This window comes from Megascapheus bottae, chromosome 6 (assembly GCF_031878675.1).
Source record: "Megascapheus bottae isolate mThoBot1 chromosome 6, mThoBot2.hap1, whole genome shotgun sequence".
Lineage (NCBI taxonomy): Eukaryota > Metazoa > Chordata > Mammalia > Rodentia > Geomyidae > Megascapheus > Megascapheus bottae.
This window is the reverse complement of record NC_143514.1, coordinates 47,494,107-47,511,407: the sequence shown is the minus strand read 5'-3', so window position 1 is coordinate 47,511,407 and position 17,301 is coordinate 47,494,107. Positions and strand designations below refer to the sequence as shown.

Genomic DNA, 17,301 nt, shown 5'->3' with positions numbered 1-17,301 from the left:
CGATTCTCCTCCCCCCTCTGCCCAGGCTCACCCCATAGGCCACCACCGTCCCGGCCACGGCCGCCCTGGGGTCCCGCACAGCCTCGCTGCACCTGCCACGGGCCCACTCTGGTCTGCACTCCTGGTTTGTCCCGCCCCACCTGGCTCACGCCTGTGCCCCTGGCCTGCACCTGGCGCTCCCACGGGCCGCCACTGAGTCCCCAGACCCCGAGCCCCGCCCAGCCCACTTGCAACCCCCCCAACACACACACCCCTCCTGGGTTCCCCGCCCGGAACCCCGGCTCCCCGTGCGCCCTGGCGCCCCCTCCTCCGCGCCTCTCCGCGCCTGCGCCCCGCCCCGCGTCCCCACTCGGGCTGCTAAGCCACCCCGCCCCTCCCCTCCCTCTCCTCCCTCCACCCCCTCCCCCGCCCCGCTCCGCCCCGCCCGAACCCGCCGGTCCTCCTCCCGGTTCCCCCCCCCCCCCCCGCGCCCCCGGCCCGCTGCACTGTGGGTAGACGGCGGCCAAGCCCGCGCGGAGCCCGTGGCGGAGCGGGGCGGCGCGCGCCGAAGATGGCCGAGAAGCAGAAGCACGACGGGCGGGTGAAGATCGGGCACTACGTGCTGGGGGACACGCTGGGCGTCGGCACCTTCGGCAAAGTGAAGAGTTGAGTGCGCGCGGGCCCCGTGGGGCTCGGGGTGGGAGCGCGGGGCGAGCCCGGCGGGGGTGGGTGGGTGGGGGGCGGCGGGGCGAGGCGCAGGGCGCGTGGGGAGCGGGGCGCGGGCACGGGCGAGGCACGCCAGGCGTCCCGGGGTGCAGGTGCAGCGCCCACCGGGCTCCGTCCCCCTCCCCCTCGCGCCTCTCCCTCCTCCACAGCCCAGCTGCGCCCAGCTGGGATGGGGACGGGGTCGGCGGGAGGGTCCCCGGGGGCCTGGGGAGGAGGATGGAGATGCGGCCGGTGGATGAATGAGTGTAGGTGTGTGCTCAGCGCCCCGGCGGGGAGCGTGACGTGGGATCTCTCCTGTAATCCCCACAGCAGCGTAGTCAAAACCTCAGGCTCACCCCGAGGGTGAGGGAACGCGGACCCCCCGCCCCCCATGCTCAAGGTCACAGAAGTGGTTGGTCCTGGATGTATAGGCTAAGATGTCCTCCAGCCCCGGCCTGGCTCGGAGGTGTGACCATGCCCTGGCTCTTTCCTGTGCCTCGTGTGGGCGGCGGCGGTGGAGCTGTGTGGAGGACACCGTGGCGTGTGCACCAAGTGGTAGTGGGTTCTGTGCTGGGCGGTTCCAGAGTGGGGCCGGATTGGGCCGCATAGCATGGCAGCTGGCAGGTCCACCAACCCCAACCTGTGGTCCTGGGGGAGATAAATGGTCCTTAGGAAGGCTTCTGGGTGGAGGATAGATAAATGTCCCTGGGTGCTGGGATTTAGGGCGTGAAGTCAAAAACTGCTTGCTAAGGCAGATCCTGCTGAGGTCTGTTTGCCCAGAGATGGGATCCCATTTTTGGCTGCAAGAAAACAGGCTGCCTTTGAAATTTTATACGGTATTCCTTGCTAGTTAAGCATTAAACTTTTCTTTGTTTTTGTATTTGTTAATAAGAGTCACCAGATTTAATTAACCTGTTCTCTCCAGAACTATAGCTAATTTACCAAAAAAAAAAAAAAAAAAAAAAAAAAGGAAAGAAGTAATTTGCTCAAATTTTAACACGGATTTTTGGGGTGTGTGTGTGTGTGTGCATGTGTGTATGTGTGTTCTCCCCTCCCCTGAATAAGTGCTTGGGCGGGTAGGCCAGAAATTTTATGCTTGTAAAATTCAAATGTTAACCTCAAGTAAGGACTGTAGAATATGGAGACTTGTTCTGTGGCAAGGGTCAGACCTTATTTTCTTCCTTCTTCCTACCCACTATTTGTTTGAACAAAAGCCACTGATAATATGGTAGGCACAATTGTAGGCAGTGGAGACTGAGGAAGTAACAAACTCAGAATGTTTATGGGGCTTACTTTTTATCAGGGGAAAGACAGTAATCAGAATATGTGTGTGAGATTGGTGTTTTGTGCTTTTGAGAAGAGATAGATTCTTTTGTAAGATTGGCAACAGACATGGCCTCCCAGAGTGTAGTATTTGTGTAAAGTCTCAGAGTTTGTAAAATCCTTCGGAGTCTTATGAAGGCCAATGAAGTCTGGATTATTTCTGAAAGATTTTTATAAACAGAATGTATCATTAGGAGGATGTGTTTAAAGAGGGAGTCCTGGAAGACCCAGGGATTGGATTAGTGCCAGTAATGTTACTTGGCTTAATAGAGTTACTGAGAACTCTTGAGAAGGTGGTATACAGTTACTCAAGCAAACTGTACCTTTTGCATGTAGGCTTTAACTGTACATCCTTTCAAACCAGGCCAGATGTATTTGTCTTTTAAATTCTTCTACTGAAATCTCAATGCAAAGTAAAATGCCCCTAGGATCAACCATCCCATTGTCAGCGGAAAACTTCAAATCTTTTTTCCATACACTTTCAAGCAGTGGGTGTCCAAACAGCAGCTTCTTGATGTACAAACTAACAGGGGGACCTTTGATGTATGAGAAATCCTTTCCCTAGAGAACCTCATTCCCTGAGCTACTGGTTAGAATTTTTCTGACACTATGTTAAATTTTCTCTAAAGAGATACTGTATCTTCCTATGTAAGTTTAGAATTAGTGTTTTTGAATACAAATGATGGAAGTTGCTACAATCTAAACTTCTTCAGTTCTTCCAGGGACAAGTGAAACAAAATCACATTCATTTTGGGGGTCTATTTTTCCTGTCACAAAATCCATTATAATTGTCCAATGCAACATTTTTAGCAACTTTACCACAAGAAGAATTATTATAGATTAGTTGTCGAATGACTTTTACACCCATTTGGTTAATCCTAAGAAATCAGTACTCTATGTGTAATTTGCATAAATATGCTCTTTCTTGACTCCTATAATTGGGTCATTTAATATGTAGTCTCTTATGCCCAGATTCTTCAACAATGATTTTGAAATTCATGATTGACATATCATGTGTCATTACTTAGTTCCTGTTTCTGGTTGAATAATATTCATTGTGTAAACATGAAACATTTTGTCCACTGCTGGTGAATATTGCTTTAAGTAGTGTTGTTGTTGTTTTATTTTGTTTGTGGTAGACCTACCTGGAACTTGAATTCTGGGCCTGGACGCTGTCCCCGCTCAAGGCTAGTGTTTTACCACTTGAACCACAGCTCCACTATGGCTTTTTGGTGGTTAATTGGAAAGAAAAGTTTTGCAAACTTTACTGCCCTGGCTCCTTCCTTCCTTCCTTCCTTCCTTCCTTCCTTCCTTCCTTCCTTCCTTTCTTCTCTTCCTTTCTCCCTTTCTTCCTTTCTTCCTTTCTTTCTTGTCCTCGGGCTTGAACTCAGGGCCTGAATACTGTGCTAGAGCTCTGCCTCTTGAGCCACAGCACCACATCTGGCTTTTTCTATGTATGTGGTACTGAGGAATCGAACCTGAGTCTCTGTGCATGCTAGGCAAGCACTCTGCCACTAGGCCAAACTCCCAGCCTTCCTCTCTCTCTTTCTCTCCCCCCTCCCCCCCCATGCCATGACAAAGTGCATAAGAAAACAATTTAAAGAGTGGAAAGATTTGTGTTGGCTCACAAGTTCAGTCTATATTTGGCTACGGGGCTATGGCAGGATGAGCTGTCATGATAGGAAGCGTGGAGGAAACCCTCACCCTGTGGCACAGGAAGCAGAAAGACGGGTTCTTTGTTCATTTTCTGATTGGGCTGAGCTATGGTGAAATTTAGTTCATGGGGTACTGCAATGAGAAGTGGTACCTTGTAAATTAATTAGGTAAGGTAAGGGGAATTAAGTCTTTTCTCATGGGAGTGGTTTAGTATTTATTAAGTCTGCCCTGGGGTGAACTGCTCTGCTCAAAAACACATCTGCCCTTTGTATTGTGTGTGTCCTGTTTTCTGCCCTGAGTTCAAGTAGCATGAGATATCACCAGAAGCTAAGCAGATGCTGGCAACTTGTCCGTACACTACTCAGCCTCCTTAATTATTTTATTTATTTATTTTTTTATTTTTTTGCTTATAAACTACCTGGTCTCAAATATTCTCTTATAGCAATTTAAAAACTGGACTGTTTGTTGAGTTAAAAGGATTTTTATTTTATTTTATTTTTGTAGGTTCTGAATATAAGTTCTTTATTGTGCAGATTTTACACAGAAAGCCCCCAGTCTTTTATCTTTTCATTTTATTAACAATGTCTTTTGAAGTATGAGTCTTTTTAAGTATGGCTTTCCATGATGCCTGATTTATCAGTTTTTTTTTTAAATTAAATTATCTTTAAGTAGTTGAACAAAGAGCTTACTATCCAGCCATCAGTTTATAATACATCTTGATTAATATCCCCCCCATTCATCATTCTCCACCATCCAGTTTTTTTTTAATGGACTATGCTTAGTGTTATAGTTTAAGAAATTATTGCTAAGCCCAAGGTCTCAAAGACTTATGGTTACATTATCTTCTTGCAGTTGTCTTGTTGTTTTAATTATTTTATTGAAGTTCATGGTTCATTTTTAAATTTTATTTTTGGCAGAACTGGGGCTTGAATTCAGAGCTTTGAGATTGCTAGGCTTGCATTTTCATAACAGGGGCTGTACAACTTGAGCTGTGCCTCCACTTTGAAGCAGCTTTTTTGGTGGTTTATTGGAGTAAGAGTCTCTCTAATTTGTCTTCCTTGCCAAGCTTTGAACAACAGCCCTCAGATCTCAGCCTCCTGAGTTCCTAGAATTACAACCATGAGCCCTCTGGTTCCTTGCCGTGTTTGGAATCCTTACAGCTAAACTGTTGGTTTATACCTAATCAGTCTAAAGGTGACAGATTCTGGAATGGATCTGTTGTATGGTATATTACGTAAAGAGTGACTAAAAGTTCTGTTACTAATATAATGTTAGTTAATTTCAAAACAGGTTTGCATTTTCAAGGTGAATGCTGACAGGTGGGATTGATGAAATCCTGTTCCTCCTCTATCACTCAGTTTCACAGGAAGAGCTGCCATGCAACCAAGTTGCCTTTTTGTTTTCTTTTCCCTCCTCCCTCCTCCTTCCTCCCTCTCTCTCCCTCCCCCTTCTCTCTTTCTCCCTCTCCCTCTCCCTCCCCCACCTCCCTCCCTCCCTCCCTCCCTCCCTCCCTCCCTCCCTCCCTCCCTCCCTCCCTCCCTCCCTCCCTCCCTCTCTCTCTCTCTCTCTCTCTCTCTCTCTCTCTCTCTCTCTCTCTCTCTCTCTCTCTCTCTCTCTCTCTCTCTGCCAGTATTGGGGCTTGAACTCAGGGCCTGGGCACTATTCCTGAGCTACTTTTGCTCAAGGCTAGTGCTCTATCACTTAAGCCACAGCACCACTTCTGACTTTTTCCGTGCATGTGGTACCAAGGAATTGAACCCAGAGCTTCTTGCATACTACACAAGCACTCTACTACTAGGCCAAGCTCCCAGGCCAACAAGTTACTTTCTAGCCAGTAAAATCCTACCAAGGAAGTTAGAATCCCTCTCTCCCTCCATGTTTTTCTCCCTTCCTCCCTCCTTACTTTTCTCCCTCTTCTCCTTTCTTTTCTCCCATTCTTTCTTTCCCTCCCTCCCTCCCTCCTTCCTTACTTTTCTCCTTCTTTGCCTTTATTTTCTCCCATTCTTTCTTTCCCTCCCTCCCTCCCTCCCTCCTTCCTTCCTTTTTTCCTTCCTTCCTTTCCTATAATGTGGTGTTACCTGAACGACCTGCAAACTTGGTTTTCAAGAAATGAAGTAAATATTTTACAAGTTCACTGTTCACTCCTCACCCTCTCCTGTACACTCTTCCCAGGGCCATATGCAAACACATATGTGCACATAAGATACTGCTGCTGTGGGAGAGGTGCTCAGAGCAGCTCTCGGTGGAAGGAGGTGGAAGCTTAGAAGGGGAGGTATGAGTGGTAGTTGGCATTTTGTATGTCTGGATCATTTTAAAGGCCAAGCTACTTATAGTAGAACCAAAATAATGAAGGCTATTTTTTTAAGTGCAGAAAATGCACTTTGAGCTAAAATATGTTTCCACCAAACTTTCCCTTAATAAAGCTCTGCAAATTAGAAAGGCTTTTATGTTTCTTTTTATGTATTAAGGTATTTATATCTTTCAGTTCCATAGGATTCCTCTGCCTTTCTCATAACACAGTGCTGCTGCTTTATCTTCTTCTTCTTTCTTTTTTTGTTACCTTTTCTTTAAAAAAAAGCCTTCCAAAATATTCATTTTCCAAAATGTTTGCTTACCTTGAAGTGCAGTACGTGTGAGCTCTTTTGACAGCTCTGGGAACTGCTTCCTGATGCCAGTGCCATGTCATTTTATTCTGCAGTAACTGCACTTTCCTTGAAGATAGGGAAAATATTTTACAGGAAAGTTATTTTTGAAGCCAAGCAGATCTTCGGAGTCTCCCAAGAGATAATCAGTAAATACCTCATGATAATGAATGCTATCAAGATGAGAGCCCACTTACCTAGTTCATTTAGATGTGAATGTGAAAGTCTTATTTCTATATGTCTTATGTTTTTATCTATGTTTTAAGCCATTGGACCATATGTGCAAAATGATGTATTTCCTGTTGTTGTTGTTTTCATTTCTTCAGTGCTGGGGATTGAACCCTGGGCCTTGTGCATGACAGGCTACATCCTCAGCCTTATGTGCTTATTTTGAAATGTGGTAAACTGTTTTATTTTTAGTATGGTGTTATTAAGGAAAGAATTTCAGGCAGTTTTTATCTCTGCTAATAATAGAATCCTTCACCCCTTTAAGGGAACAGTATTCCTGCTTAACTGGTGTCTTATGTTTGATAGTGCTTGCTTCTGATAAATTTACCTTTATTTCTCTTAGTGATGACTTTTTAAAAAGTTGTAATTCTTTTATAAAAATACTGAATTTATCAAAATTTGCTGTATCTCTAGTAAATCACTTATTAATTGATATACTAATATATAAAATTCTTTTCTCAAGGGTCTTAATATATTTTATATATTTTTAAAAATGGGGTGGCAATATATTATCATTCAGTATTTCTGAGTTTCTGAGTTATGAACTAGCTGTAGGGCAGTCAGATTTGACTGCCAGATCTCTGTTCACAATAACCAAACTGTGGGATCAGCTAAGGTGTCTAACAACTGAGGAATGAATAAAATATGGTAAGTTGTCCTCTTAAAAAGAGCTGGTAGCTGGCTGGTTACCCGTGATTCATGTCTGGTGTCCTAGCTACTGTGATCTGAGGATCACAGTTGAAAGCCAGCCTGGCCATGAAAGTCCATGAGACTCTTATCTCCAACAAATCACAAAAAAGCCAGAAGTGGAGGTGTGGCTAAAGTAGTAGAGTGCTCTTTTTGAGCAAAATGAGCTCAGAAATAGCACTACAAGCCAAGAGTTCAAGTGCCATGACAGGCAAAAACAAACAATGAAGGAACTGGTTGGTTGAATTTATAGATGCTAAGCATCAACTGAGGACTCACAAAAAGATTTCTTAGAATACATGTAACTTTTGTACTTGGGAGATAATTAAAAAGCAAACTAAGAACCTTGAGAAGGATACTACAACTATACCTAAGCTATGAAAGCCAAGGTTTACGGTACATATCAGTAAGCTGAGTCTTGGAACATGGTCCCATCTGTTGGCTTACTCATCTGTATTAAGAGCATTAACTCTAGGAGTCTGGAATGATCTGATGCACTTCCATTCTAATTCCTGCCATCCCCAGACTTCTGCCAAAGCAACAAGGCTCCTTTCTTCTTTGCCCATTATGAAACAAAACACAGCCTTCTTGCTTTTCTCCAAATCTCCTTTCCCTGAAAGTCCTTTACAGTTCTCTGAAAGAGTCCTAACCAGTCCTAACCTTAATTGATCATAATTAAGGAAATGCCATATTATAGTCTCATAAATGTATCTTGTTTAATTCCCAGGAATCAGTGAGTTACGTATCATTACACTCAGTTTATAGCTGAAGATTCTGGGAATTAGAACAATTACAGAGGACATGGTGGTAAACTGACCTTGATGCCTTAGCCCAAAGCTGTCATTCCTGTACCTCTCAGTCTCCAGACTCTCTTGATTTAATAAAACAGCAGTGTTCACTTGCATTCTTATTCTCTTATGCTTAGCCTGAGCCCTGAGAGATGAGGCCACAGTGAAGGATAGAGTCAAGCAGTGAGTGACAGGTCTGGAAGGGGATGTGCAATGAATGGAAATAACCAACTAGGGGAAACTGCTGTGTTGAGTTGTAGAGTAAGGCTGGGGTAGGAACTTTAACCTTCACTGAGGATCAGACACACTAGTTATTCAGGTTGCTTAGTCAGGGGCCAATGGTTCATGACTCTAATCTTAACTACTTGAAAGTCTGAGAACAAAGAGGATCAGGATCATAGTTCAAAACTAGCCCCAGGCAGCAAAGTTTGGGAGATTCTGTCTCAGTCCAAATCTGGGCCCAGTGGTGTGCATGTCATTATAATGTAGTGGGAGACTGAGATTGGAGGATAATGATTCTAGGACAAGTCCTGGGCAGAAAAGTTCATGTGATGGAATTCAGTGGAAGCCGCTGGGCCTGGCAGAGCACACCTGTAATTCCAGTTATGCCAGGAAGCCTAAAAGAGGTAAATCTCAATACAGGCATACTCCTGGTCAAATCTCAGACCTAAAATATGTTTTCTCCTCCTGTGGAAAATACATCACCTATCCTCAACCATCCTTGACATACCATATTTCTAATGATAAAGGTTTTCTCTGAATGAATGAAAATTAGCTACATTTTCCCCACAATTGTGGTACCAAGAACTGAACCAAATATTCAAAATCTTGCTTAAACCAAAGTATAGGAGAGCTACACTACTTCTGTAGCTATCAGGTAATTCAGTCCATACCCATCTGTTTCCCACACAGAAGCAGTGTTTTTATTGCTTGTACCAGGGTTTGATCTCAAGGCCTCAGGCTTGGTAGACTGACTTCTACTTGTATCTTTAAGCGCTGGCATTATATAATTTCTATCTCTTTGTTCATCTAAAATTCATCTCAGAAAATTCTATCAGTAGTTCCATTCTTTCCTATACTAGTGTTTGTGCTTTGTTTTTAATCTGTGCTGAACTTCACATTCCTAATTTTCACTTATAACTCAAGTAGACGATATAGTCGTAAGTTGTGATTTGTGATTTGACTATGACCTCACCTACTTCATACCAGCACAAATAGCAACTCTTATTGAGATTATTGAATCTGAGTACATATCCATATCATTTATTAAAAACTTGCACATCTGTATACAGACATTTATATAGATGTATATATCCTATATAAAATCTTACCTATATACTGTGGTTATCTATACACTAAATATATAATGAGTGCTCTCTATACTCCTATTTCACATTACTCTTTCTGGAGTTACTCTGAATTTCTCTACCATGTATAATATTTTTATAGGCCATATTACCTGGTGGTTGAGATTACCTTATATATTTTTTATCTACTTATATTTCTTCGTGAGAAATGTTTATTCAAATGATATACTCATTTTTACAATTGTCTGGTTTTTTTAATCTTCCTTATGTATTCTGAATATTTACTCTTTGTCAAATCTTTTCTCTCATTCTGTAGGTTGGCTGTTCATTCTCCTGATGGTTGTATTTGCTGTGTAGAAGCTTTTTAGTTAGATTATTCAATTTTCTTTTTATTTCTTAAGCTTTCAGGCTTACAACTTTCAAATCATTGACTACATACATACAACGTGATCTTGAGGTGTCTACTGTGTGTTTTCTTCTAGTTTCAGGTCTTTGTTAAGTCTTTGATCCGCTCTAGGTTGACTTTTATACCTAATGAGAGGTAGGGCTCGAAACTGAGCCACTTTTCCACTTCCAGCATTTTTGTTGGTTAATTGAAGTTTTACGGGTGTCTCAGATTTGCCTGACTGGGCTGACTCTGAACCCCACTTCGAAGACTTCATCCTCTTGAGTAGCTAGGATTATAGGCTTCAGCCTTAAACACCTGGATAGAAACACTTGTCTCCTTTAATATAAAGGATCTATTAGAACCCAAAGCATATTTTATTTTTAACTAACAGATTTGGGAAAACAGTTTTTGTGTTTTTTTCTTTTTTAGACAGGTGTTACTCCCAGTCTATTTACCAGAGGAGGTAGGATTCTTAGGAAGAGAACAGACACCCTTGAGAATGCATTTATAGATAGCACAAAGTAGCTTTGAGTTTCACTTCTAGTGTTAATTTCCTGTATGCATTTTGAGTAGGTTGCTTAAATTTTGTGATTCTGAGATTTCACTTCTATAAGAAATTTTGGAGGATTTAAATAGGAAATATGAATTGTTCAGTAGGCTTACATACATATACAGTAATGAATATAAATCCTGTATACGTGTACGTAGTGAGATGTGTGTATGTATCTACCAACTAAGTGTCTGTTATGTGGTAGGTACTCACTGGTGTTTGCCTTCCTGAAGTGTCCTATTGTTATTTTAATGGCTTTACCTCTATGGTTAGAGGATTGGCTGGTCACTCCTTCCTGCTTTGGAGATCCCCTCTATCCACTCTGGCTAGTTATTTTACAACACATTTTCTATGTTATTTTTGTTTTGGTCAGTCATGGGGCTTGAACTCTGAGCCTGGGTACTGTTCCTGAGTTCTTCAGCTCAAAGCTACTGCTTTACCACTTGAACCACAGTGTTACTTTGAGTTTTCTAGTGGCTAATGGAGATAAGAGTCTTACAGACTTTAGTGCTTGGGGCTGGCTTTGAACTGCGACCCTCAGATCTCAGCCTCCTGAGTAGCCAGGATTACAGGTGTGAGCCACCTGTGCCTGCTTTTCTATTTTATTTTTTTTTAAACATCTTTACTGCCTAAAGTTTGAGCCCATGGAGCACAAGCATCCATCATTCCTTACAAAGCTTCTTCATGCAGTTCTATTGGTTATCTACTTAGTATTAGAATGGCTGGTTCATAGACGATATACACATTCATCTCTAGTAGTTACTATGAACTTGGCATCCATTTGCTATTGTACCAGTTCCATGGCCACCAGCAGCATTAAGAAGCCCCCCACCCCCCGCCCAGATCCCTGTTTTCCTACCAGTATTTTAACGTTGTCTTCATTTTTTTTTTAATTGCAACTATTCTGGAGGATATGTTGTGGTCCTGTGTTACATGGTGGTGTCAGTTCATAGCACCGTGGTGAGGACAGCACTGTGTGCCTTTCCTCATGTTTCTCCATCGAGTTCATCTCATCTTCTCTCATTTAGTTTTCCTGTGGGACACATAGTTTCTTCGTGAGGACTGGGGTTTCACTGTAGCCCTGATTGTGATCTACATCCCTGCTTTAGGAAGGCATTCCCATGTTTACAAGTTCCTGGAATGCAGAACCACATAGAATTTTGAGGGAGCTTGGAATGCATTCATAATGGCTCTCCTTGATAGATGCCCTTGGTCTGTCTACAGTCTGAGAGTAATTACCATATCCAATTTGTGTATCTTTTCCAATTTGAAAACAGTAGTACTAGTAAGTTATACATCCTAGATATTTGAGTTGCCTTGCATTTCATCAACAGTACCATACAGTAGGTTCTGAGCCTCATTTATACAGTATACACTGAGCCCCAGGCTATGGATCTAGGATCAATGAGACACAGATCCTGCTCTGAAGAGGACTGGCTGGAGTCAGGATGGATATCAACAGCAATGAAATAATGACAAAGTCCCTTGAAGTTAGATACTAGGCATTAAGGTATATTGAAAGACTGTTCTTTCCAGGTGTTTGAGCTATTGGAATGTGTAGGGATGGCGGTCACCTAAAATGGTTAATCAATAGACTTTTGAAGGACAAATGAGATGGAGAGAGTTGAAGTATCAGAGATAGGGGATGTAAATGCCTCGAGTATTTAATAGCATTCATTTATTCTTCAGAATCAAATCCCATTTAAGTTTACAAAATGCACATCAAAACATGGGTATGTGTGGGCCCTGGTAATGAGGGAAAGCACAATCTTTATGGGAGGATTCTTTGTATCTCTAAATGACAGAACTATGGTATTTGAAATAGAGTAAAAAATGATATTGGAAAGGCAAGTACCAGCCAGCCATGAACAGAAATGAAATCTTCATGAAAACAGTCCTGTGTTTATGCCTTCATGATAGAGCTGTGTAAAATTCTTTACTGTAGTATACTATGAAAAAATATGTGAAAGCTAGAAAACATTCAGAAAATTACAACCAAATTCTAGGGGTGGGAGTGACTGAGAAGATTTATAGCTCTTAGCCTGGAGTGATCGTTAGGGGATATAATTAGAGAGATCATAGAGTAACAAAGGGAATTGGTCTGCCCACCCTATTACATAGTACAAGGATTTGTCTTATGCTACTCCTGACAAATAGATAAATGTCCTGTTGGAGTCCTGGCCAGCTGTAGTTTGGAGTGCTGATTGTGAAAACTTGCTGCTACCTAGTTCATGTCTCAGTCCTCTGCTTAGGGGCTGAGAGACGATGAGCAAGTTCAGGGCCATTTTCTTCCATATTCTCCTGTCTTATGATTGCCAACACCTCTGGTCCTGACAATAGACAATAGGAACCTAGCCTAAGATGCCCATCTAAGGTTGAGAGATGAACTGAGTCAAGTACATGTTAGTGTTACTATCCTGTGAAAATGGTGTGTTCAGGAATAGTAATTGAATGAAAAGAAGGAAGGAAGGAAGGAAGGAAGGAAAAAAAGAAAAAAAAAGGTTTAGTATAGGCCATAGCAGTGGATAAAGGGTTAAGGGAAAGCTTTCTAGAACAAATGGCATTGTTAGTGGAAAGAATTTCTATCAGTTATTCCCAATTCTGTTGCCAAGAACAATATAAGAAGAGTTGCATTCTTTCTGTTTAACCACTCTCCTTTTCATCAAATGTAAACTTAACAACAGACACAGTTTGAGTGGATGTGGATTTTCCTCCCCAGAGTTCTATTGCTGTAGAGTGTTTTGTGTATTTAGGCTAGAATTTAGGAAAGCCAGAAGGAGATCTCTAATGGAAGATAATTTTGTTAGAGCTCTTTAATTCTATATATTATCGTTTCTTTCCATCAACTTATATGTGGTTGCTCAGGAAATTTGGGGGTTTGAAGTGAGTTTTATTCTGAATAGTGTGTTATTTAGATTCAACTATGAATGACAGATTCCTTCATATTAAAGGCTTGGATAAAATTGGAGTATTTTGCTCTGGTATAAATTTCTGAGCAGGTGGTTCAGACTGCACTCATGCTGGTGACCTTCCATATCATTTTATTACCAGACACTTAACTCTGATCTTAGGTTTCAGGACCCTGAACTTGATGTTCCAGGCTTTAGGATGAAGAAAGGGATGACAAGAAACTGCCAGGGACATTTTCTTGCCTCCATGTTTTTAGATAGAACACATATAGCCACCTCTAATTAGAAGTGATGCCAGCTTTCAGTCTGCTTGGATCAAGTCTGAGAATGAATAGTACAGAAGATATTGAGGGACAGCTATGGGGGGACAGAACTTTACCACTTACATCTCAATTGTAAAAGTAAGCACAGTAATTAGTACCATGTTTTACCATAAGTAGTCATTAGTTGACAAAAGATATAATAATCTGGATATTCATGTGTGTGCATGATAAGCTAAGGCAAGTTTGCTAGTCCTCACTGTTTATAATACTCTTCCTCCTCTTGCCTTTATAAGTAAGGTATCCTTGACAGCCTTCAGATTGATTAAACAGCATCAACATCTTAGTCCAGTTATTTTATTGCTGTAATCATTTCACTCCACTGATTCTTGGAGGCTTATTGAAATTGTCTTCATGAGTTTCTGATGAACAAAATCCTTCCATATTTAAGGTACTTAGCAGATTATTTCAGATTGAATAAATAAATGGTATTAAAACTTTGAAGTTTCCCTTTTAATTTCTTTGGATTAGCATAAAGGAAAGCTTATGTCTGTAATGTCTTTGGTCTTGAATCTGTATTTATTAAGGTATTTAAAATATCTGGCTTTTAGTTGGAAAGAAATTAGGACATTATTTGTCTATAATTAATTATAACTAAACCACAAATTCCCTTAAATACTTATTAGCAAAAGAGGCTAGTGTAACTCAGTCAAAAGAGAGATGGTTCTCAGACTTCCTACACTTCTGAATTAACTTGCCAGGGTTCAACAGAGAAATGCCATTTTCCCTAGAAGTTGCTATTCACCTTTCATAGAGATGATTTTCTTCATGTGTGAAGATGATATGTGAAGTATTCAAACAAATTACACACAAAATACTATCATTGTATGATTATCTGAGTCTAATTTGCTCTCATTTTTGTTTGCAGATTAATGACATGTTATTAAAAAAAACCCCAAAAACAAAAACCAGGAGATCCTTCTGCTTGGATGTGGGAGTCTCTATTAGCCCCTTTTCCTCACTGTGACCAACATGCCCAAGAACAGTGTAGAGGGAGGAATGATTACTTCTGGCTCATGGTTTCAGACCAGCATGGCTGGTGGCAGAGGGCAGTGCACATCATGTCAGTCAGGAAAAAGAGACAAGGAACATAGGAAGTGGGTAGGTCAAGAAATAGGGACCCATACTCTCAGTGATCCACTTCTTTCCACACTTCTCCTCCTACAGACCCACCAAAGGGATATTCTGATAGGATAGGACTCTTCTTTTCAAATTGTCTCTGGAAACAAAATTATAGACATACCCAAAGGGGTCGCTACTAATCTCGTAGGCCTTCTTTAATGCAATGAGGATGACAAATCAAGACTCATTATTAGAGTTCCTTTGCCTTACTGTTTTATTTGAGAAAAATTCTGGTGGTTTCTGAAAACTGATTTTCATTATCTGGGGAAGGGGGATTAAGTTCATTGTCTTGAGATGAGATCGCAGTGCATTCCTTGAAGCTTATAGGGTTTAAGGAGAAAAGAATACCTGTTAGACTGTCCAGGAAAGGGTTTGGGTATTATTGAATTCCTAAGGTGAGTAGCAAGCCAGTCAGGGATCAAGAAGCTATTCAGGTTATTTTCAATGCCTATTAAGTTCCTGAAATTAGTGTTCTGGTTTTTTTTGTTGTTGTTTATTTATTTATTTTTTTCCCTGAAGGCCTAGGAAGCATTTTAGAATGTTGGTGAACTGGTGTTGCTCTAATTTGATTTCTCACGGTTCATTTTGTATGTTGGGAAACTACCTCTCAAGATTCATTAAAGTGTTTGAGAAAGTAATTAAGATAGACATAATATGAAATGCAGTTCTCAACAGTCCTGCATTTCATATTGGAATTGCTCTGACTGGATCATTGTGTAGTTAAACATGTAGGCTTATAAGCTAGCATATGGTTTTGTCATATTCAGTGCCACCACACCAAAGCTACCTAAGCATGACCTTGGGTCAGTTCTTTTGCTTTTCTGTGCCTCAAGCTGCTGCTGCTGCTGCTGCTGCTGCTCCTCCTCCTCCTCCTCCTCCTCCTTCTTCTTCTTCTTCTCCTCCTTCTCCTCCTCCTCAGCCTCTTCCTCTTTCTCCTCTTTCTCTTCCTCTTTTCCTTCTTTTTATTGGTAATAGTCCTAGAGCTTGAACTCAGGGCCTGGCCACTGTCCCTGAACTTTTGTTTCCCTCAAGGCTAGTGCTCAGCCACTTTAGAGAAGTAGAAGGAGAACCCTTCAACCTTTTGCATCACCTGACATACCAGTGGCTTGTATGAGTAGAAAAATCCAGGGCATGGTGGAGGAGATGCATGAAGAAATAATCATGTTGATTTGATAGCATTTTGTTTTTTCTTTCCCTCCTTTAGTTGGAGAACATCAGTTGACAGGCCATAAAGTTGCAGTTAAGATCTTAAATAGACAGAAGATTCGCAGTTTGGATGTTGTTGGAAAAATAAAGCGAGAAATCCAAAACTTAAAACTCTTTCGTCATCCTCATATTATCAAACTGTAAGTATTTTATAGCTGATAATACCGAAGAGTAGTCTGTAAGAGAATTTCACAAATCAGTATTTATCTTGAGTCAGCTGTGTGGAAATGTCATTTTGAAAAATGTATCCAGTGTTAATTCATCTAACTTCCATCCACCTTCTTGGTGTAGAATGAAAAGTCGGTTCTGTTTTCAAGATGTGGATGCAGCTATGGGTATTGACTTTTCAGTGCTCAACCAGAAGGTCTTTGAGGCATTTGATTTGCCTGGATTGTTTAGTTTTTGTAATTTGATTTTCTAGTCAGTTATCATTAATATATTCCGTGGTTTTATTATCATTACTACTACTACTATTATTATACTATTGTTGTTATTTTTATTATGTGCCATACTGGGACTTGAATTCAGGACCTTGGCACTGTCTTTGGGCTTTTTCACCTAAGATTAGCATTCTACCACTTGTGCCATAGCTTCGCTCCTCAATCTTTGTTTGTTAATTGGAAAGAAGGGTCTCACACTTTCCTTCCTGGGCTGGCTTTGAGCCTCCATCCTAAGATCTCAGCTTCTTGAGATTTTGTTTTAAAACAAAGGTAGAAGATTACCATTACAGATTACTCACCACAAAATATTACTTGTAGAAATGAAAACCATACTGTAATGAAAGCATCTGTCAATGCAAATATTAAAAAATAACCAAATCTTCAGAGAAATAAATAAGCTAATTTACTTGAATGTATCTCAGTTATTTAGATTCACAGACAATTTAGGTATTAAATATGTGGTCTTTTTAAAAATTTTTTTTATTGTAATTAGTAAAAGGGTTACATGATATTTGCCAGATAGAAGGTGTATTAATTCACATACATTGATACCCTTTCACATGTATGTGGTCTTCTTTTAAAGTGTGAATTTTCAGTTTAGTATTTATTAAGAAAATATAATGCATATTAAAATTATCTTTATTTTTTATGAGTTTTAATTTTTTATTATAAAGAGGATGTACAGAGAGCTTATAGCTATATAAGTCAGGTAAACTGTACATTTTCTTTTGGACAATGCCACCCCTTCTCTCACTTTCTCCCAGTCCCATCCTCTCCTCCCCTCTCTGTCCTTCCAACAAGTTATACAGTTCACTTTCAACATAGTGTCTTTTGTTATCTTTATTTTTTTGTTTGGAAGGTAAGGAACAGTTTTATAAATATTAGTTTTACTCATTGAGCTTCTGAGTCTTTTTACATCTAGAGTTTCATATTATCTTCATTATAAGCCTGTAAGATAGGCATATTTCATAGATTAAGGTGACTGAGCCCTAACAAGAATAAGAAGCATATCCAAAGTCTTATGCCTAGTGAGTTATAGAGCTAAGTATTG

At 40.9% G+C, this 17,301-nt stretch overlaps 1 protein-coding gene across 1 annotated transcript in view; it reads left to right on the top strand.

Moving 5' to 3' along the window:
- Positions 1–512: 512 nt before the first annotated feature.
- Positions 513–17,301, top strand: part of Prkaa2 (protein kinase AMP-activated catalytic subunit alpha 2) — a 43,795-nt gene continuing 27,006 nt past the window's right edge. Inside the window, exons 1-2 of the mRNA XM_090334750.1 lie at positions 513–644; positions 15,809–15,950. Coding sequence (XP_090190876.1) covers positions 551–644; positions 15,809–15,950 — 236 coding nt within the window. The 5' untranslated portion in view covers positions 513–550. The remainder of the gene's footprint in view (positions 645–15,808; positions 15,951–17,301) is intronic.